This window comes from Polistes fuscatus, unplaced genomic scaffold (genome assembly GCF_010416935.1).
Source record: "Polistes fuscatus isolate 324 unplaced genomic scaffold, CU_Pfus_HIC Scaffold5, whole genome shotgun sequence".
Lineage (NCBI taxonomy): Eukaryota > Metazoa > Arthropoda > Insecta > Hymenoptera > Vespidae > Polistes > Polistes fuscatus.
The window spans coordinates 5,824,813-5,848,316 of NW_025113129.1; the positions used below are offsets into that span (position 1 = coordinate 5,824,813).

At 36.8% G+C, this 23,504-nt stretch overlaps 1 protein-coding gene across 9 annotated transcripts in view; it reads right to left on the reverse strand.

Annotated features, from left to right (window-relative positions):
• The window catches only part of LOC122522451 (dachshund homolog 2), a 213,124-nt gene that overhangs the window by 4,508 nt on the left and 185,112 nt on the right, over positions 1 to 23,504 (reverse strand). For all 9 annotated transcript variants that reach the window (XR_006305059.1, XM_043643602.1, XM_043643596.1 and 6 more), the window contains 2 exons: positions 7,938 to 8,084; positions 6,521 to 6,778 (listed from right to left, as the gene is read on the reverse strand). Coding sequence is in view for 8 of the 9 variants with exons in the window: in XM_043643602.1 (XP_043499537.1) it covers positions 6,521 to 6,778; positions 7,938 to 8,084 (405 nt within the window). In the remaining variant the exon portion in view is untranslated. The remainder of the gene's footprint in view (positions 1 to 6,520; positions 6,779 to 7,937; positions 8,085 to 23,504) is intronic.

The following is a 23,504-nucleotide window of genomic DNA, read 5'->3' on the forward strand; positions in this document are numbered from 1 at the left end:
GTGCAACAATAGCTGAGGGCTGTTTCGTAGTACGTGGGTGTGAATTCGTGCGTTCGTCAGGGACGTTGTTATATTCCATGGGACACCGTGGATGTTTGCGTTTCACTGAGAGCCAAATTACCTACCTCTCGCGCCCTTATCCGGGCGCGGGGCGTTTTCCTCCCTTTGATATCCAAATGACAATTTAACTGCTCAAGATATAGCCTTCTATATACGAAAAGGGTGCTCAAATGATAGAAAGAGAAAATGAGCATTGAAAATAAACGATTTAGGGATTACTAAGTTCGTTAAATTATCTTAACGTATTATAGAAACATCTAAATATTATATACATATATACATATACATTATTTTTGTTAAATATATTATAAAAACAAAAAGAAGAAGAATGAGATCGAGGGATGAGAATGCTCGATGTTAACAACGAACTAATTCTTTGAAACTTTCCACCGAATACCTTCACGGTTGTTTCCTCTGTCGTGACTCACATTATTGAACGTTTAAGAAACCGAAAAAAAAGCGATTGACCTGACTTTCCCTTAACACGTACGCGAATCCTTTTTCGAACGTCAGTCCTAAATAAAAGGGTTACTTGAAAGGGGGATCGGGTGAAAAAGCAGCTACGCGGAGTGAGATTGAAGGAAAGAAATACAGAAATAAAGAAATAAAGAAGGATAGATAGATAGATGGATGGATGGATAGATAGATTCGCGGACTCATTGATCGCGTATATTCTTTGGAACAGCGTGACGTATCACCGGAGTTGATGAAAAAAAAAAAATTAAAATAAAATAAAAAAAAACAAGCCCTTTGCCGTCTCGTTTCGTTTCGTGCGATTTCGACGCACACATTAACCCCTGTGACATAGTATAATACGCGTGTACAATACGCGCGTATGCGTATGTGTGTTTGTGTATGTGTGTGTGGGTGTGTGCGCGTATATATATAAACCTTGACAAATCGTATGGACAATGAAAACAATTTCAGGCCAGAGGCCGGTTCCCTCGAATCTAAACGCTTTTGGTATTGTGGTCGGTGTTGCGCCGATTTTTTGGGGTTGGCGTTCGAGGAGGAGGATGAGAGATAGAGAGAGAGAATGCAGAGGGGAGGTAGGAGAGGAGAAGTTGAGGTGTGGATACGTTAAAAAGGAGAGAGAAAGAGAGCTATATGACTCTGCGTTTATCCTCACGTAATTAACTTCGACACAATGCGTTCGGAGAAGGCCGACTTTGCTCGGCCGAGGACGAAAAGGACGAAAGAATAGAAGAAGAAGGGTGAAGAAGAAGAAGTGGGAAAGGGAAATAAAAATAAAATAACGTGGAAGATGATAGAAAAAGAGGAAAGGTACTATCTCTCTCTCCCCCTTTCTCTCTCTCTCTCTCTCTCTCTCTTTCTCTCGGCTTCCTTTCGAAAGTAGCCCTTCTTCTCTTCTTCTTCTTTTTCTTCTTCTTCTTCTTTATCTTTTAAAGTCTGGAAAAATTCTGCCATTGTATCTCGTCGTATCGTGTCGCTATTGTCCAACGTTGTCTGACTACTTTTTACTTGGATTCTGTGTTCCCGAAGCTTCTGAGTATGGTATATCGAGGTAACGTTTAGTCGAAATGCCTTGAAATTGGAATCGTTATGGTTCGAAGGTACTTGCTAAAGACATGACAACGATGACTTCTCGTTATTTTTTTTTTGCTTTATTAAGTAAGTGTATCTACGAAGAAATTCGTCAATGTGAAGTTTCAATCGTTGAAGAATTTTTTTGGTTCTATATACGTATAGGTAACTATACAAATAATATATATAGTATAATAATGCGTTAATCTGGTTAATCTTTCGTTTATTGTCTACGCTTCTCTCTTTCTTTCTTTCTCTCTCTCTCTCTCTCTCTCTCTCTCCTTTTTTTCATTTTATTCTTTAAGAGCATTGGCTTTCTCACTGAATGTTCCATTGAACATAGGACTCGAGTGCACTCGAGAGTTTTGGTCGGTGCGAGTAATGACGAAATTTAAGCAACTTAAGTAGTCGACGAAAAAGAAGATACGGATACTCGAATAATACTGAAGAGGAAAAGAAGAGAGAGAGAGAGAGAGAGAGAGAGAGAGAGAGAGAGAGAGAGAGAGAGAGAAAGTTCCTACTCGTTTTTTGCTCGAAGCACGCGAGGAGTAAGGAAAAAAGGAAAGAAAGTAAAAAAAAAGAAGTAAAAGAAGAAGTAAAATAAGAAGAAGAAGAGGAAGAAGAAGAAAAAAAGAAGAGTGAAAGTATCGAGAAGAAGAAGAAGGGTGCACGCGCGTGTTAGACTCGAGGGTTGATTTCGTATAGCTTCGCGTTCTTAATTCTCTGATCTTTATGTAAAACGGAACGATGGTGTACGACGTTGGTGAACGAAAGAGAAAGAGAAAGAGAATGAGACGATGGGCTCTTGTGCTCGAGATGCAAGCCAAGCGTGAAATTATATGAATCAGGGAACCCAAGAAATGTTAGTCAAATTCTTATAAGAGAGAAAAAAACAGAAAAAAATATATGTCATAAATTATTGCCACATACTCTTGTATCCTTGTTATTTTTTTTAATACTCGACGACAAATGAAAAAAAAAGTTATAATTGTTATTTAATTTCTGAGTTAAAGGGTTAACGTTAATAGCAAAGAATAAAAAGATTAGCGGGATGAGCGAAAGAATAGGGGTGGAGTTTGGTGAGGTGGGCGAGAGTTAAGGGGGGAAAGAGAGAAAGAGAAGAGCTTTGCAAGTTCTTCTTCATCCCTCTTTTTTCCGAATCGAGAGTCTTATAATTTCAAATTTCCGCGGGCGTTAGAGAACGAGCTCTCATCTCCCTTCGACCCCACAACCTTTTGCTCTTTTTAAACTCCCGTCTTTCTCTCTCTCTCTCTCACTCGCATTCATGCGAGTGCGACGCAAGCCTCTTTAAAGGGGTGGGAATTTCGTTTCATCCTTCGACGATAACGAGATACTCTTTTCCGTGAGTCGAATCGAGCTCAAGCAAGCGAGCCAGACGATGATGTCGAGGACGACGACGACGAGGTGGAGGCTTTTTCGAGCAGCACCGTGTCTTTCTAAGATTACGAACTCTCTCTCTCTCTCTCTCTCTCTCGGTTTTTTTTTTTACGTGAACCATTCTTCGATGTATCTCAAGTTTATCTCCCTTATTTTTTACCACCACTTTAAATCTTTTTCCTTCTCTCTCTCTTTCTCTCTCTCTTTGAAATCGAACGAAAAGATTCGACGTTCGTAATGAATTGAATAATATGTTTTAAACCAAAATTTTAGAAGAATAAAATAAATAAATAAATAAAATAAATATATAATAAATGTGATAGCACTCTGGTTAGAATTTTATATCCAGTAATTTAGACCGGATCGATTTTCGTTCCTTTTTCTTATACATTTTTTCTTTTTTTCTTTCTTGTAGTTACATATACAATATTATTCATCGAGTCGTTCGCACGAACTTCGTCGTCATTTACTAGAATAATAAAAAGCGAGAATTTTTTCGTTCGAGCGTCTACGGGATCGAGCCGGCGAAATTGGCTCCGTACATTGGAAGAGAAAAGGAAGAGGAAGAGGTGAAGAAGGAAGAAGAGGAGAAGGAGGAAGTGTAATTCGATGGTGAAAATTGCGTGAGCCCCGTTAAGAGAAAGAAAGAGAAGAGAAAATAAAGAAAGAGAGAGTGAGAGAGAGAGAGAAGGCTCAACAAAATCGGAGCTCGTAATCGTCATGCGGGGGTGGCAACCCCTAATATTTCGGACGGCACCTACGCACGACCCCGCGAAAAACTACCATGGCGTATAAATAGAAGCACCCTTCTATCTCTCTCTTTCTCTCTTTCTTTCTCACACTTTTTCTCTGTCCCTCTTCCTTTTCCTCTTCCTCCATCCGATTTCTCCTGTCGTAGTTCGTTCGCCGGAAAACCACGTCGTGTCTTGTGGATATATTCGAGCAACGAGGGATGCTTTCAACATCCTCTCTCTTTCTCTTTCTCTCTCTCTTTCTCTCTATTTCTCATTCACCCTCTGCTTCCTCTACTTTGCCTTTCTTCGACCTTTATATTGTTCATATATACATATACATATATACACCTGTCACGCTTTATCACTCTTGCGAGGTTATTGTCTTTCCTGCGAGTACGTTCTATGTGATTTCGTTTCTACGATGCTCTTATCTCTTATAAATTTTCTTTTTCTTTTTTGTTTACGACAAACGCAAACACTTTCCCGAATATTTTCACATTTTGTAATAACTGGAGAAAAATAATTTTTCAGATTAGACAATTTTTCCAAATATAGATGTAAATTTGTTCACGTAATTATAAATAGAGAGAAAAATGATTATTTAAATAATTATTGATTAGAAAATTCGTTTCGATATAGAGAAGTAAATTTATTCAAATAGTTTCAGATAAAGACAAATTATTATTTTAATAATAATACAGAAAAACAATATCTAACGACTAGTTTAAAGAATACGATTCGCGATACATAGGTATGATCATATGAACGAGCCTCTTTGGAGCTCGAGGAGGAGGAGGAGGAAGAGACGGAGGAAAGATTATGGTTGCCATGAAATTATTGCATATAGTCTGAATATTAAAGCGTACTGGAGTGCTTCGTCGTCTTCTTCGTCGTCTTCGTCGTCGTCTTCTCCGTGGATGTTGCGAAGGAATGATACGTGTGCGAGTGAGAGGGAGTTTCGAGGGAGGGAATACAGATGAGGAGGATGAGGTGGGAAAGGAGGAGGGAGCGAACAGGAGCGAACGGGTGGGAGAGGTTTAAGGGAGGCCAAGGAAACGCGAGTGGAAGAAGAAGAAGGAGGAGAAGGTGGTTGTGAAGAAGGTGGTAGAGGAGGAGGGGTGGGGTTAGGGGGAGGGGGAGTAGGAGGAGAGAACATACAGGTAACGCCACAGAGAGCCACGGTGGCCGCCGGGGAAATTACGGCTCCTTCCTTACTTACGAGAGATGTGCATAAACTCTGCATTACGCCCAGTGGCGCTCACATGGATTATTTAAACAAACCAAATCTAACAATACTTCTAAGCATTTACGGAAAAACACGAATAATTCATTGACGATCAATTAAATTATTACCAAATCAATCGAAATCTTAATTCTATTGTTTATCGAGATCCAATAAAACTCTGATTTAAATAAATCATTATTAAACACAACACGCACACACGAGCACGAAAGCGTACGCGTACAATCATACGAAGATTCACTCATACTAATCAACTTCAATAATTGCCAGTATAGTCTATAAGAATTGAAAGAAATTGCATTGAAGTTTTTAATGAAATATCAGTGACTCGTAGGAGTCGATTGAAAATTTTCTATCATCAAGTTCCTGGGAAATTTTCCAAACATGAGGACCACTGCTGGTATAGAATGCATGGACTCGAAGACACAACGGCTCTGAGGTCCCTTCGGGTGGTGTAAGTACCCACCTCAGACGACAACGACGACGTTACGCTTTCTCTCCTTCTCTCTCTCTCTCTCTCTATTTGGTCCCTCCCACTCCCTTTCTCTTCGCCTAAATCTCTGTTGTTTATTGCAAATGGATTCCGCATCATGATGCCCGGGTGGCTGGCTGCTCCTGAGACTCGATTCAAATACCTCGTGTTTCCTCGTCAGACCTATCTCTCTCTCTCTCTCTCTCTCTCTCATACACACACATACACACTTATAAACAGTGTTCTATCTATATCTATATTCTATTCTATCTCTCTCTTTCTCTCCTCGTATACGGGGTTGTTATTGCCTCCGGCGTGATTGTTCTCGCTCGAGATCTTTCGAATAATTTACTTTGGCCGATACCACACGACACACACTTTTCTTCACCCCCTTCCCTCTTCTAACCCTCTTTCCCCGTTCTTCCTATTCGCGGTTTTTCTCTTTTCCTTCTAATCCCTCCTTTCTCCTCCACCTATCTCCCTCTCACCCTTATCGTAGTAGTATACCTACTACGTGTAGGTGCATATACTGGAAACAGGGATCGAGGCCACTCGTCCGGATGATCAGAAAAATTGAGTGGATTCTAATACGAGAACGCGATTATCCGAATTAGCGGTCTGCTACAGATCCTTGCCCTTCTTTCTCTCATTCTCTTATTTTCGTCCCTATACTTTTCGGTGAAAGAGTTTCTCCCTAAACTGCTCGATTCCTATCATCGCGAATATGAAACTATCATGATGCTGATATATTATTTATTGAGATTATTTTATATAAATGCGACTAGCTTTTAGATCAAATTATGATAAATTAGTTTAAAATTGGAAATTTATGAAATAAGAACATGAAATATGCGGATATCACAAGTGTGCCTAATTAAATTAGTACAAAAAAATTATTCTAAGTTTATTTGAATTATAAATTTATGAGATAAGAAAATTGTGAACGCGATAGACGGTCTCTGGGTACCATAAATGCGTCTTTTTAAAAGATCGAAATTCCAAGGTAATTTTTAACTAAATTGTATAGAAAAAAATTGAAGAAAAATAATCGAGACTACTTAAACTTACCTTGGTAATTTTGCCAAAATGCCGAAGCCTGACTACCGATTAGGTCCAACCCGTATCCCCATGTTGGCTTCTCCGGCGTAGACGGTTGTTGCGACGGACGTGGAACTTGAGCTTCTCTGTATTGTTGCGCCGCCGTTTGTTGTTGCTGAAGGGGTTGTTGTTGCGTCTGTTGTTGGGATGGTTGTTGCTGAGATTGCGAGTGTACTGGACTCGCTTCTGGTGGTTCTGTGCTTGTACGAGCTTCCGTCGTCACGTTTTCTTTATTAAACAAATAAAATAAAATTATCATTTTAATAAAATGTATAAATATGATTGATTTCTACAAATTTACTAATAACGTAATGAATAAATAAATAAGGTAATCGGTTATGGAAAATAATTTGGTGTACTTTCTCTCTCTCTTTCTCTCTCATTCTATTTCTGTCTTGTCGTGGAAATGCGTAGTCTCGTTCCGTTTGATTTGAAATTAGTATCGCTACTCTCTGGATCTGACAGGATTAATCAACAGTACCGAAGACGAAGACGACGAGAAGGATGACGAGGACGAGGATGAGGACGAGAAGGAAAGAGGAGAGAACGGTGACGAGAACGAGGACGAGAACGAGGACGAGAATGAGAACGTGCCAAGGAGAGAAGTAGAGGAGGAACCATTTGGCAGGAGGCAGGCAAACAGCCAACTGAGCAGGAAATGTTATATCGGAATAAGAGATTTCACTTAAAGGGTTTCGCGTTTGAGTTTTGGTAGTGACAGGAAGAAGGGTGCCGTGTTCTCTCTCTCTCTCTCTCTCTTTCTTATTACTTCTCTTGCCGGAGGATTCGAAGAGTGGGCGGGTTGAATCTCGAAGAAGAGGAAGAAGAAGAAGAAACATAGAAGAAAGAAAAGGATGGTGAATGGGCCGATAGGACGACGATGATATACGGAGAAGGAAGGAAGGAAGGATCAGGTAAATTTCACTAGAGGATAAGTAAGGAATCATATTCTAACGGGTGTCAGTCTGTTTACTTTGCCTTGGCGAATTAATTAATTCCTTCTAAGATCACTGCCAACCTCTAGGGATGTTGATCTCGTTGCGAAGATATTCAACGACTTCCTATCTTTCAACTTGAAAATCGTCTTCTCTTTCTCTTGGTAATCCGATCGAGGAAAGGGAAACACGATAGAGACTCTTACACGATCACATTATTCTTCTCTACTCTGTCTCTACATAGGTCAAAGTTTAAAATGGACATTGGGGGTGTAATCGTGATTTAAAGACGTTCGAGATTACGATCGAATATAAATTAAAGAAAAAAAAAACAAAAAAAAACGAAAACTTGTAGAGAGAAGAGAGATCTCGAATAAGAGATACGTTTGAACTTCTTTGTGGTGGTAAGTGTATGTATGTATGTGTGTACGTTAACAGTTGTATACACTTACCAGTGATCGCTCGAACTTGCTCGGACGAAGCTCCCGTGGCTTTAAGTGCCTCCTCCAATTGCGTGCGCCTCTTTATCTCTAGATCTAATTGCTCCTGCAATCGCTTTCTCGCTCTTCGTTCCTTCTTCAACCGTTTTTGATAGACGACTGAAAAAATATAAGATTAAAGTAAGTGAGAGTTGGTTCATGATACCGCGAAGAGAGATTTTAATTAATTTCTCTTGTTTTTATTTCTTTATATATATTCTTTTCTTTTGTGCTTGTTATCTTTCCTCTTTTTGACTTTTCTTATTAAAGAAAGATGAATATTCGTCAAGATCGTTTAAGATAGCTCGTTGAAGTATTTCTCGGTTGGTGGTCAGAACCCTGGAGTGGTCAGAGTCAGTCAGAATTATCACGGTCTATCCTAACTACAGCAGGGGGTTTCGCACGGCCAACATCGAAAGTCAAAATAATGCTATAACACGAACAAGCTCCGATTGTACGACTTTCGGCTACCGTCTGTCGTCTTAGACCGGTTGTTCGACCCATACTGATGTTCCTTAAATCGATATCAATGTTTTGTATAAACAACACTAACCTTTGTTTCTGTTTCTTTTTTTCATTCTGCATCTATTTTTGCGTAAAGATTACGAATATGCTTATCGTTTACGTTCCGTAATCCATAACAATGATACAAGATTTTTCTAAGTTTTCAGGAATCTATCAAGACTATAAAGATTCTAAAAATATTTTATTTCATTTTTTATAAGCAAGAATTTTTACGTTGTTTGTTAAGACATAATTTATTGTTATACCTGTCGGTAATTATGACAGTGGACTAACGTAAATCAAAGAATTAAGAAAAATAAGCTTTACGATTTATCTTATATAACAAATATTTATATTAGAAAATAAATCATAAAATAAATTTGTATAACTTTCTGACTTAGGCTATTATCATAATTACGTATCAGTTTACGTATTATACGGCCTTGAAAGTTTTTTTGTTAATTGTCTGATGATAGTTATGAAAGCAACTTTATTTGAAATATAAAAAAAAACTTGAGTTATCAATCAAATTCTTTGGTAATAAAATAATAAAGAAAAAAAGTGAAGAAAAAGGTATAGTTAATCGGTGCAAACAGCTCATAACACAAAAGTGAAAAGTTATTGCACGTGTTATCGGCTTTTGTTCCCCTCGTTACAAGATCTCAAGAAGTAGATAATAATCTTACATTAAAACGATATAATAATATATCTTCTTAGTATGTGTCACGGTTGAGTCGATTGCTTGAAGAAAGAAGACTTCATAAGAAACTGATTAATTATTATTAATAATAAATTATTCATGGGATGATTATTGTCAAGATTTGAACGATTAGAATGCATTTAGTTTTATTGTTTTTTTTTGTCTTACATCAAGGAAAAAGATAAATACGAGATTATGGTCTTAAGAGAACAGTTTTTCTTTATTTTTTTATTTTTTGATCTTGTCAACTTATTTTTTGACCCTGCGTTGATGCGAGAAGGATATATATGATATATATAAAGAGAGAGACAGAAAGAGAGAGAGAAAGAGAGAGAGGGATTGAGTCTCGATCGATGCCTTTGAACCCGCCTCCTTTTCTTCTTTGCTCGCTTTAATTATTTTCCGTCACTGTGAACCAGCGGCGGCAACCTATTGTGTTCTCTCTCTCTCTCTCTCTCTTTCTTTCTCTCGCTCTTTCGCTCTCTTTTTCTTCAGCGTGCAGTATCTCTCGCCATTGGCCATTTCGAGAGGCGATCTCGCGAACACTCTCGGCTTTGTTGTCGATACCTTTATCGTCCAAGAAAAAGATATATATATATATAGAGAGAAAGAGAGATATAGATTGATAGAGAGAAAGAGAGAGAGAACAGCAATAATAATATCGAACCGGTCGGTTGAGCTCTCCGATACGTTGAATGTGTCGTCGTTTCTTGCCACGTTTTCAGTGAACGTCGAAAAGAAAAATCGACGTTGAATCTCGTGAAAAAAACGCGATCAAGAGAATTCGATCTCAGGAATTCTTTTCACATCGATGAAGAAAAAGAAGAAAAAGATGAAGATTGAGAAGAAGAAGAAGAAGAAGAAGATGAAGAAGAAGAAGTAGAAGAAGAATAAGAAGAAGAAGTAGAAGAAGAAGAAGAAGAAGAAGAAATGAAGGGAAGACGTCTTTGCGTTGTAACATTTTTTTGAGTTTCTTCAGGTTGCGACAGGTATATCAACGGTAGAAAATATCCAGGATGGGTTGCCGTCGCATACGCAAATCAACTTTGTAGATTACTTTCTCTCTCGTTGGATGATAGACGGTAGCACGAGTCCGTGTCGCCTTCGGGCAACATCCTTTAAACTTCTTTTTTCTCTTCTTCTCTTCTCTTCTCTTATTTTCACCTTTTCGTTATTAAAGACATCACTTGAGAACTTCTTCTACGCATGAGTTTACGTATATATAATCTTTTATATGTATAGTGTGTATGAATTAATCGATTTTTTTTGTCTTCTCTCTACGTATTAGATTGCTATACATTGTTACACGTTTATTCTGAAATTTGAAGAAAAAGTTTAATGAAATAATTAAAAAAAAAAAAAAATTAGTTACGCGCGGAAGAGAAAAGCTTATGTATTATCATCGTTGATATATTCATCGATCGGTATAAGGCATCAGCAGGTGGGCACAGGTTGAGCGTCACTGATACGTGATTGATTCCCGGCAGACAAGGCGCAGACAACCCCTTCGGCCCCTCTACTCTCATCGTCCTCACCGCTCCTCCCTTTTTCCCCGTTTCTCTTTCCCTCTTCTTTCCTCTCTCTCTCTCTCTCTTTCTTTCTCTATCTTTGAAACTATCCTTCTATCTCACTTTCGTAGTAAATTCTTTCTAAGATGTATCTTTTTCTTCTTTCTTTAAATATTTTCCTTTATTTGATCATTCTTTTCTTACGTTGCAAGGATAAATATAAGGGAGGTAGAAAAAAAGTGTTGTAGTCCATTTATTTCCTTCTTTGTTTCTTTCACTGTTTGTCTCCTTCTCTCTCTTTCTCTCTTTTGGAATGAAAGAGAGGGTGAGGGTACGAAGGTGAAAGACGCAGGAGGAAGGGAGGGAAAGAGGCATTATGATGCAAAGATGGCGCGCCGGCAGCACCCTAGAATTAGCTCGAGCACTCGCCATTGGCCGCTCGGCAAACCACTCCTTCGGTAACAACCGACTGCATACGTTGCATACTAAAGGATACACGCGAGCGGCTAAACTATTGACCAACTTCGAATACACAACACCACCACCACCACCACCATAACCACCACCACCACCATAACCATCACCAAGTGGAATTGTCCTCCTCTTAAACTCTATCGTCTTCGATACACTACGATGTTCTTCATTCTCTTATCTCGCGTACCATCTTCTTCATTCTTTTTCACCTAGCAAATCGATTTATTTGGTTATTTAAATATTACTGTTTATTCGTTTATCGTTTTTTTAAGGTTTCGTTTCATGGAATGTTTGAGAGTTTCTTGAATTTAATTTTTATTGGATTTTAATTAAAATTCATCAACGATGAAGATAGCTTGGGAATTTTTGAAATCTTTATTATTTTGATTGTAAGAAATCTATAAAAGAACGTTTCATAATTTTATGAGTTTTATTTAAATTTGATTTAAATTAAAATAACTAACGAAGATCGTTAAAGAATTTTTGAAATCTTATTATTTTATATGTAATAAAATCTTACGAAAGGATTATTTTATTATGAACGAGAATTCAGTGGACACGAACAAACAGTGCGCGTGCGGTCAATGAAGTCATGTTAACTCGAGCGAGAAATACCGTGAAAAATGTCTTTGCAGAAAGGAATTGTACGACCGGTCAAAATGTTTTTAAAAGATTTAAAGATATCAAGAAAAAGAGAGGAAGAGAAATAAAGAAAGAAAGAAGGAAAGAGTGTTGAGAATTCGATATGGAAATTCCTCCGACGGATAGTTCGTTCTCTTTTGAAAGTAAGGAATCGCCAAAGTGGACAATAGTTATTCCATCGTTTAACAGAGAAAGATAGAGAGAGAGAGAATTCTCGATCTCCCTTTTAAAGTCCCGGTAACTCAACTTGAGTTTTTTGCAAGAACTTCTCTTTCTCGATTGTAACTGCCGTGTAAAATCTTACCAGTACTAAATTGAACCTAGCACACAGTCGAGCTCACCCGTGAGTTTATTACCGATGGTCAGGTACAAGAAGTTAAACATATTCCTTCTGAGATACAACATTTAAATAATATATTAATTTTTATAACAAAAAAATGTCCGATCTCTTTCATACTTTATATATATATATGGACAGACAACAAAAATTAATAAAAATTATCGATAAATAAATTTAATATGATTTAATTATTAAATTAATTTAGACGAATTGAACGTAATTTCTCTTGATAATAATAATAATAATAATAATAATAATAATAATAATAATAATAATAATGATTGTCTTAAGAAATTCATTGGACAGAGTGGTAACGTAAAACGTGGATTCCAAGAAGCGAATGCATGGAACGGGGATCGATCGTGACGTCGATCACGAACGAACGAGCATCGATCTATCCAAGGCAGTGTGTATCGAGGTTAACATGAGTCGCACTTATTAGTATATCCAACGACGACGATGAGGAGAACGACGAGGACGACGACGACGACGAGGATTGTGTATGGCGTTATTATTGGCATCGTCCAGGTGAATGACGCGAGCCACGCACCGGGAGAAAAGAAATCCGTGGTCGTTTATGAAATCAAAGCTGGTTGGACCGCCGGCATGATTATCCAGAAAGAAAGAGAGAAAGAAAGAGAGAAAAAGAGAGAGGGAGGAGGAGAAACAATGATGATGATGGTGATGATAACGATGATGATGATGATGATGATGATGATGATGATGATGATGATGATGATGGTGATGGTGATGATGATGATGATGATGATGAAATATAATAGTATTAGTGAGTAGGACACAATGACGAGGCCAATGATGCTGTTGGATGAACGGCCGGACGTGGCAGATCGTAGATAGGCGTGCATCGAACGAGAAAAGTGTAGAGGTGGAGAAGAAGTAAAAGGTGGAGGAGGAGAGGGTGAGAGAGGGTGGTCCATTAGATAATGTAGTCAACAGAGAGAACGGGCTCTCTCATCGGGCACGTCAAAATACATCAGCTACCGCTGTGCGTTCGCTCAGAAATCCTCCTCTGACCACTACTTCTCTCTCTCTCTCTCTCTCTCTCTCTTTCTTTATCTCTCTCTATCTCTTTTTCTTTCTTTCACTCAATATATCTATCTCTTTTTCTATCTCTTTTTAAAAGTCCTGTCGGTAAGGACTCACAGTGGACTCCCCACGTCGAAGATCCACCGACTCGTACATGCTTCTCTCTCTTCTGTCTTTACTTTCAATGAAAGAAAGAAAGAGAGAGAGAGAGAGAGAGATGAAGAGTTAAAAGTGTGATAGATCAAACTTTTCAGTCTCTTTTTAATCGGTTCCTTCCGATATCGATCTATTGGATTTCGGAGAGAGAATTTGGATTTCTGATTCCAAGAACAAGTTCGATTCTTTTTTTTTATTTTTTCATTTTTCTTTTTTTGATAGGAAGCTTGCGATTAGAAAATAGTTGAAGCGATATTAATTCGAAAAACTAGAGAGGTGAAATACAGGAGAGGGGTCTAATGTTTCGAAGGAACTACGCGTTCTTAATGAAATTTGTTAAAAGTATCTGAAATTGGGAAGGAAAGAAGAGAGAGGATAGAGGGGGTCTGCTGCTTTAAGGTGAATGGGCAATTCGCTTTGGTGCTTGCCGACCGCAAACAATCAGTATCGAGATTGTAGGAAATGTAATAACCGAATCCAATCAGGAAACCAACAGAAACTAATATAGAACCCGTAACTGGCGCCTTACCCGGACAGTATTTAATACTATGAGAAAGAGAGAAAGAGATAGAGAGAGATAGAGAGAGATAGGGCCTAAGGGAATGGCAATACAATTTACATTTTCATACAACATCGACCATTCCAAACATCTGGAACATTGCTTTCGTCAAGTAAATGACCAGATTCTACTTTGATAAGAAAAATATCAAATAAACGGATAAACGTACATGTAAGAATTATATCCATTTTTCTTTTTAAGGATTATAATTTTTAAAAGAAGATAAAAAATAAATAAATAAATAAATAAATAAGCGAATGAAAGATAATTCAAATAATTTACAATATTAAATAATACTGGAATTTTCTTGGACACGATTTTTTATGACTTTTTGTGAAAGTCTTTCCTAATTTTTCTATCTCGGATTATTGATAGAAAAAAAATCAAAGAAATAGTATATGGAAGAAATGAGAGGAATGACAAACAAAAGAGTTAGGATTCTTGTAGAGGGAAATTCAAAGAGAGAGAGATAGTACTCGGTTGTTCAAAGCCTACCTCTGGCCGTTCCGAAATTAGCATTCGCGTAGGATGCACGGTCTAACTACTATCGACGTTGTTCCAACTATAATCGGCCGAGTGGTACGAGGTTAAGTGTAATATTATTCAGCAGACAGCTTTGTATGGATATCGGGAGCCGTATAGCGCAGATGCTGTTCGTTGTTCTGCTGAGAAGACGCGAGTCGTCTGTCTACATAGATGCGATGACGCGGGACACTCAAGAAACCCTTTTCTAAGGGTCGACTAAACGACCCTTTTGTTATCCTCATCCTCTTCTATCATTTATACTAATTGACCGAGAAACTCATTTGCACGTAGCTATCACGCTAATTAGTTATTTAATTATTGTCACTATTTTTTAATACGTTCTTTTTTTTCAATCAGGAATAAATGAATGGGCGTTTGAAAGGAAGGTATATATTAAATTTAATTGTTGCTTATGTTATAAGTTCGAGGTTAATAACATAAGAATTTTTTCCAGATACTCATTCAGACATCGTTTCTTTCTCACAATCATTGAAAATATATGATAGATAATATTTTCATAAGCGAGGTAACACGTTTAAAATCAGTTTTTTTTTTGTAAGAATGATTTTTTTTACAATATTATTTCAATTGTAGAAAATAGAGAAGTCAATGGTAACTTTGAATTATTTTACCTATTTTTTATCAAATAAAACAAATATACTTTGTATATACAAATATATTTTGTATTAGAGGATAGGAAAATTGAGAATGGAAAAGGGGGTGAAGAAAGTCTTGTAAGGATTTGAGCTGTTTTTCAAGAAGGTAAACCATGTGACTTTCCCTTCGTTTCTTCCTCTCTCTCTCTCTCTCTCTCTTCACCTTCGTACAAATATCAATTTCGTCGTGACAACTTTTGGCATAGCAACCCTCCGTTGTTGTAGTATCACGAGGAGACCCATATGGAAATGGAGATCGGTCATCGAAATCCAGTTTGCGAGTAGAAACATCCCGAGAGGGTCAGCCCCACCATCCCTATCTCTTTCTATTTCTCTTAGGTATTCTTTCTTTTTCGCGTTCCTTCTTCGTTCTGAAGTGTCGGAAAGTCAAAAGCTTTTCGCTCTTTCGCGTATTATTCTTTTATCCGATCTCGTTCAAAGGCAAAATCCACTCTCCGTCGGTTGATCGACGTTCTTACCAAAGATGTTCGAAATCTATCTCTTCCTCTTTTCCCCTCTCTTTCTATCTTTCTCACAAAATGGAAGAAGAATTTGCACCCTGGTCTGTTTAATCTCGTCGATCGTTATCCTTCTCCTAGGATAAACCAATTATTATTAACATCCGCCACGTATTTCATCGAACATAACCGAGCTTTGTTTATCGCCTATCGCGATCATTAAATAGCTGATGAAGGAGAGAAAGAGAACTTAAATGTCAGTTGTAGTTATAGTGATGATGGTGGTGGTGGTAGTAGTAGTCTGGATCGATGAACACGTGCAACTTCCTTCTTTCTTTTTGTTTTTATTAAGTCAATGTTTTATTTCCTCTTCGACGTTTTATTTTTTACGTAAAAAATAATTCACACACACTCTCATAGACACGCTCGTTCGCTCATTTCGTTTATATTTCTTTTTATTAACGACGTTCATCATTTTTTTTCTTTCTATTTTCTTTTTATATTTTTTTTTCCTCGACTTATCCAAGGATCTTATTTATTGTCACGAAAAACACAGGCGATAAGATTCTCACTTGGATGAACTGTACGTAACGGTCGAGAAGAGAAACTAAACGGTGTGTAGAATTGCGATGGTTAAGTTACGCGCGAGTAAAGTAATATGAAAATATTTACTCCCCGGCTGACTGTGGGTCATTCGAGACCATGCGATCTGGTTACCTGCTTCTCCCGCATACGGACACGTAATAGCCGAATCCGGCTTTGGCCTCACCACTGGCATCAACCGATTCTCCCCGAAGAACTTTACCCCATATAATTTATTTTCTTTTTATATCAAATATTTCTATACCGATTGTCATAACATAATAATAATAATTATAAAAGTATAACATTTTTTTTTAATCAAATAATTATCATTATATTATGCATGTCCATAAATCATTTCAAATTTTGATTTTTTCTTTTAATACCATTGGTTTAATAAATAATTGTTTTAGACGCGAATTATCAAGAATATTCTTGTAATTGAATTCGTAATCTCTTATCGAGTTTAGATGAATAGGCGTAAAAACGTGAAAGAAGGAAACGTTTGTTCACGAATGAAAGGAAAAAAAGTACGGCGTGTGGTTGGTCTAGGTCGTTTCTAACGCGAAAAAGGGGATCGGTATCTTTACACGTTTCTTTATCAGCGTGAAGCAGCAGCGGCAGTTTTCGAGGGTTCCGTGTCTGTATGGGACGCGTGTTTTATTGCCCGAAAACCGACAGATATCAGGATTATGTGCTCCGTCACCGTGCGACTTCGTGTGACCTAACGAAAAAAATCAGTTGAGGAGGGGAGATTCGAAAACCTTTTCCTTCTGGGGTGGAAGGGTGGTCTGAAGTGGACGGGGTTAGCTTGATGTGAATGTAACGCGATTTCTAAGCTACTCTTTTTAGGTTTCTTGTGGTGGTTTTTTTCTCTACCTACCGTAAAAATCATTGACAAACGAAACGATTTTTCGATTTATTTTCTAAAGGAATTCATCGAATAGATTCGTTCTAGGATCTCTACTAGTTTGTAATTTAAGATGCCGAAGAAGAGGAAGATCACTAAGAAGACGAAGAAGCAAAACAAGAAGAAGAAGAAGAAGAAGAAGAAGAATGAGAGAAAGATAAAGAAGAATAAAGAAATAAAAAAAGGATAGTCTACGAAATGATGGCAGGTGGAAGACGGCCGACCTCCCTGGTGATCGGCATCTTGAACGTGTACACCACCAGGTATATATGGATATCGCGTTACACGCGTGTTCAGCACGATCGACTCGATTCATCGAAGAAGAAGAAGAAGAAGAAGAAGACGAAATGAATTTCTTTATTTTTATTTTTATTTTTCTTATTATTATTCTTTTATCAAATCTCGAAAGATTATTTTTCGAAATAGTTCTATAAATATTATTTTAATAATTTCAAATAAAATTATCACGAAACTTCTAAGGTATTGATATATGTACACGCGTATTTATCGTGATCGATTTGATTCGAGGACGACGAAATTAATCTTATTATTATTCTACTTTATATCTTTAATTAATTTTAAAATATTATCTTCCAGGAAAATTCTACTGCCATTATTTAAATAACGTTAAATAAAATAATTAAGAAGCGTTTATATTATCTCACGTTATTTTATATTTCACGGAAGAAAAAGTTTACGTCATATATTATATATATATATAATATATATGTGTATATAAAGATGTACTCTCGCGTAGGCTAACAAAAAATCACCATTAAACTACCGTATGTCTCCTTGGGGGATGGACCCTGCGTTTTGCTCGGCGACCATCACGCATCTAGAAAAGTCCGATGACGGTAAACGACGAAAATAAAGAGAGTTAGAGAGAGTGAGAACAGAAAGAAAAAGAGAATAAAAAGAAAAAAACGATATTAAACGCACAAACACGATAAGCTGAAACACCTCTCTCTCTCTCTCTCTTTCTCTCTCTCTCTTTGTTGAGTACGAAAAAGAGGGTCTTTCTCGTCCCCAGTGATCGCTCTTCGACTCTTCCCCTTCTTTCTCTCTCTCTCTCTCTCTCTCTCTCTCTCTCTTTCTCTTTCTCTCTTACTTTCCTTTTTCATCGACATTTAGGGAAAAACGTGTACGTAGGAAAAATGAAACATCATCGTCGTCGTTCTCGAGAATTCTCATCGACGTTTCTCTTGGATAAAAAGAGCAACACTGATGTTAGTTCCCGGAAGTGAGTAAGAGTAGAGAGAGAGAGAGAGAGAGAAAGAGAAAGAGAAAGAGAAAGGGAAAGAAAACAGTAGGGTGCCTGTTTTTTTGATAGAATAGGTTAGAGAGAGAGAGAGAGAGAAAACGTGAATGAGATGAAAGTAAGAGTAAGAGAAAGAGAAAGAGAAAGAGAGAGAGAGAGAAAGAGAGAAAATAAAAAGAAAAAATAAGTGAGTTACTCCTGGCTTTTAGTTGAATAAACATCGACACGGATATCGCATAATCTATGCACACTTCGCACAGCATGGCCGATCGATATCAATTAAAAAGGAGGCTCGATCGAGCGACGCTATCCCTGAACGATCTTTCTCTTTCTCTTACTCTCTCTTTCTCTTTCTTTCTCATTTGATTTCTCACTTCAATGGGCGTACAGCTACCAACAGCGATCGCCAGATGTTAGTTTCGCGGTGACTAGGATGACGACGACGAAGCTAGTGTTGCTAGTGCTGCTTCTGCTGTTGCTGTTGCTGCTGCTACTGCTGCTGCTGCTGCTGCTGCTGCTTTGGAAATGCGACTTTATTTATACTTCAACGCGAGAAGAGATAACGCGCGCTGGGTTCTGTGTTAAAAAAAAATCCCCACCCGGAAGGTCTCTGCGATAAACGAGACGTTTTTATGTGTCGTTGCTCATACGTTTCTCACGTTTACTTCTCGCGAGCAGCTTACTATGCAGAATTTTTCTTATGGCTTTTTCTATTAAAAAAACAAGAAGAAAAAAAGAAAGAAAGAAAAAGAAAAAAAGAGAAAAAAAGGAACATAGGAACGTGTATTAATAATAACCGGTCAAAACAATTCCTCTTCTATTTTGTTTATACCTTGCGTATATAAAATATCCTCTTTTTTCCTCTCCTCACACCTCTTTATTATTTTCCCCATCTTCACATCTTCATTCATTTTCTCTTCTACTTTTCTAAACTTAAGTTAAATAGAGAGAGAGAGAGAGAGAGAGAGAGAGAGAGAGTAGAATAATATTATTTAGAAATGAAATATTATCTCTCAAGTATAAGATAGAAATGTTTAGAAATTTTCATATTGTTTGTTTTTACATTCATCTAGAAAATAATTTAAAGTTCTTTCTATCCTTTCTCCTATCCTCCTCTCCTTTCCTCTCTTCTCCTTTCCATCCCGTTTACCTTCTGCCAGAAAGCAATATCCGTTATGGCCAATAAACGCAGCCGCCTCGAAATAAGCGAGCTATCGAATGTCTTTCTGATTGTAGACGAACCCAAAAGACGTCTTTTCAATATATCGATGTCGATTGACGCGAGATACGAGATCCCATAAAAATTTCTTAGCATATTATTTTACATTTTATCTATTCAATTCTAATCAATTCTTATCAACAAATAATTAATGAATTTTTTCTTTTTCTTTCTTATTGTTCTTAATCGATTCCGTAAAAAAGAAATTTTCGAATAATATATATAGAAATCGAATAATATATAGAATATATAGAAAAAATTGTATAGATAAGAAAAAGAAAACAAAAAAAGAATTGTAGTGTATCGCATAAGACAAATTGAAATCCTTTGAAGACGATCTCTCATGTAAGGGTTGAAATTCCCTTTGCTGGATGTTTAATGCTGCAATCTAGGGGCGTGATAAAGTGCCAAACGAATGCCGAAAGGGAATCGTGAAGCATGAGCGACAACTGTGGATACGTCGTTTAAATTTCCTACAATGCTCCTACAAGCCATTACATTGTATAAACAGAGAGGATTGTAGGTGGTGTATATAATACCAACTAAGGGATCCCACGAGAAACCCCTTCGAGAATTCAAACGCTCGTATGTGGTTTTACTCTCTCTTTCTCAAAGATTTACGCAACCCTTTTCCTGTTCCACTTCTTTCTTTATTCTCGTTTTACGAATGTCTCTTTTTTTTTCCTTCCTTTCTTTCTTTCTTCCTTTGAATCGGACGGTATTATGAAAATTCTCTTTGCTATCAAAGTACTTTTTTCTCGAGTACTTTTTGAAGTACTTTAAGTTCTTCTTCTTCTTCATCTTTCTATTTTTCTTTCTACGTATGTAAAAGAAAAGATAATATCCGTATACTTTTTTCGTTGCAGGGATAAAAATTTTAGGTTATAAGAATTAGAATATTTTCTCTTTCTTTTTCTTTTTCATTTTTGTTAATGCTCATTTTTTATATTTTTAGGTAAAATATCTTAACAATAAGATAAAAAAAAAATAAATCACCCGAAAACGTTTTCTCTTTATTCCCATACGACAATGCAAAGTTCTACTAAATGTTTCAAGACCCCCAATAACCACTTTCTTTCTTTCTTTCTTGCTTGCTTTCTATCTCGAGAATGCGCTTAGCTCTCTCTTTCTCGTTTTCTCTTTCTCTTTCAGTGTTGGCGGAAGAAAAGAATAACGTTCTTTGCATACTTGGATTAAAAGGCAAACAGTCAGCTTTGCTTCTTAGTCGAGAGGATGGGAGTATCCATATCCGTTGAAAGGAAATTTATGGGAATTAATATTGGCTCCCTTGGGAAAAGGGAGGAGGAGGAGCAGCAAGAGGAGGAGGATAAGAAGAAGAAGGGGGAGGTACGGTCTGTCCCAGTGTATGTCTCAGGGACTCGCGGAATGCGACTTTCCGGCACACGTGGGAGGGAACTTTAAAAATTTAATTCCTCCAATGTATACATGCATACACGCATATACATACATATTAATTTTATTTCCTTCATATTTCTCTTTCTTCTTTAAGAAACACAATTTTCATTGGTTGAACAAAATTCTTCTATTTGAAATATAATAATAAAGAAATAAGAAAGAAACAATAAATGGAAACATTGAAATTCTTCTTTTTAATATATTCAAATATGATAATTGTCGATTAAATCCTATTATTCCTTTTATTTTTAACGTTAGAACTATCAGAAAATAAAACGTAACTACTTCTACTAAAACCAATTAAAATGATTGGTCTTTAAAGAAATACGTAATGATAGAATATTTATATTTATTTATTATTCTCTTACAAATGCAATTCCCTGTTACGTAATACATTTTATCTATTAAAAAAAAAGACATTGTATTCATTGACTTCATAGAAAGAAAGAAGAAATACAAGAGATGATTGTATTAAATTATAAGTTCTATTAAAACCGATACGTTAATTTTTTGCAAAACGCGTCTTTAAAAGTTCTATTATGAAAGATAAGAAAACGAGAAGAGTCAAAAGGAGAGACCATTAATCGTGTCGACGAAAAATTAGGCCTACCTACTAGCTAGCTCGAAGTCTGAAGGTCCGAGACTGTATCGCCTATCTAACAAGGATTTAGAATGCTAGGTATTATCGTGGCGAAAGGTTTATAGCCTAATGGAGACGTATTTCTTCGGAAGTAGGGACGGGCTAGCCAAGGGAGCCGCCCCTACGTTTCCTCCGAAGAAGAACCAAGCCGCTTATTCGTGTTACCGGAAGGTGTTTGCGGGATTGACTCGTGCCACGTTCCTTGTTTCTTCTTCCTTGCTTCGCAAGACTCCTCAAGTGAAAGAGAAAGAGAAAAAGTGAAAGAGATAGAGAGCAATAAAGTAATGGCCGGCTGTCCTCCTCCTCCTCCTCCTCTTCCTCCTCCTTTTGTCCGATATCTTAGTAAATATCATCACGGTGCTCACTTTACACACACCTATACGTACGCACACTATTTGCCTTAAAAAACGATTTTAATCTATATGATTGATACGATAATGTTCCAATGAAAATATACTATATTTGATATATTAATTATCTAAACATTTTTTTTCATCTTCTTCCTTCTATTTTAAAGAATAGGCTTGGTTCATTTGAAAAGTAGTAGTTGAATATATTACCTAAGAGAGGTTGACGATCACTGATCGTAATTACTCAGGCCGTTAGCGAGACATCCAAGCCGAGTGCTGAGTTCTATGATGGATCACGCGACTCGTATGATCAAGGAATGGGTCTTATCGTAAACGGAAAGATACCCTCCCCTTTATCTACCTCCTTTTCCTGTTATTCCTTATCCATCGTTATTTATGCAATTTCAAATTATTTTTATAAATTGTTAGGAAAATGACACACATGTATTGATAATAATATTTATTTTCTTCTATATTTTATGTTGAATAATGCATTTGACGAAATCATTCGTTCATTCATTCATTTAATTTAATTTTCATTAAAGTTTTTTATCGTTAACGCAAAGATTTTTTTCCTTTCCCTTTCCTACCCCTCTTACTCTTCCTCTTTTTCTCCTGCTTTTTAGTTTAAAATTGAAGGATGAATTTGACGAAAAGTTATACGTTAGTTGATTCATTTAATTTCATTAAATAAAGTTCATTGATCAAATTTTATTTTATTATATTAAGTTCATTTATTTAATTTCTATTTCATAAAGTTACCTTTAATGTGTATCGAAAAAGGAAATGTTAGATTGGATCGATTTCTCGAACGTGTCTTGGCCTTCGTTTGGTGGTATTAAAGGGGTAGATCGTTCGGTAATTGTCGGCAAATATTACAATTTCGAAGAAAGGGGGAAGAAACAAGGTTGAGAGAGAAAGAGAGAGAGAGTGAACGATGAGAGAAACGATGGCCGACGCCAGACGATACTGGTTATACCTACTTGAGAGGAAACAACATATAATGCTTCGATGATTTTCTTCAGTAGTGAAAGAGGAGGGTTGGTATCGAAGTCACGATTAAAATTTTCTAGAGAGAGAGAGAGAGAGAGATGGAAAGAGCCTTTGATACAATTATTTACCAAGCAAAGGTCTCGACAATCAATGTCGTCTTTAGAATTGAATACACCTTTCATTTTGTTGCCTTCAAAAATATACACGCTTAATTATTTATATAAAATTACCCCTGTTATTTTCTCCCCATCTTCAAAGTAAATTGCGTGAATTTTTTCAAAACCTTCATCGTGTGAGAATACGTTACATTTATATCTCAATATTACTCAATGTCAATTTAATGGACACGCAATTATACGGTTACTTGAATGAATGAGTTATACAAGATATTTCGATAGTATCCTTAAAACAATGTTTCTTTGAAATCCAATATGGTGCCAGATATTTATCATAAAATGTCGAAGCAGATGGCGTGAGACTGAGAGAATACTAATTACTTCGAAATACGATCTTCGTCCGGTCAATTAAGAATCTCCTTTTCCTTCTTCGTCTTGGAGTCCTATGTTAGTTATAATAATAAAAGAAAAAAAGGAATCACTC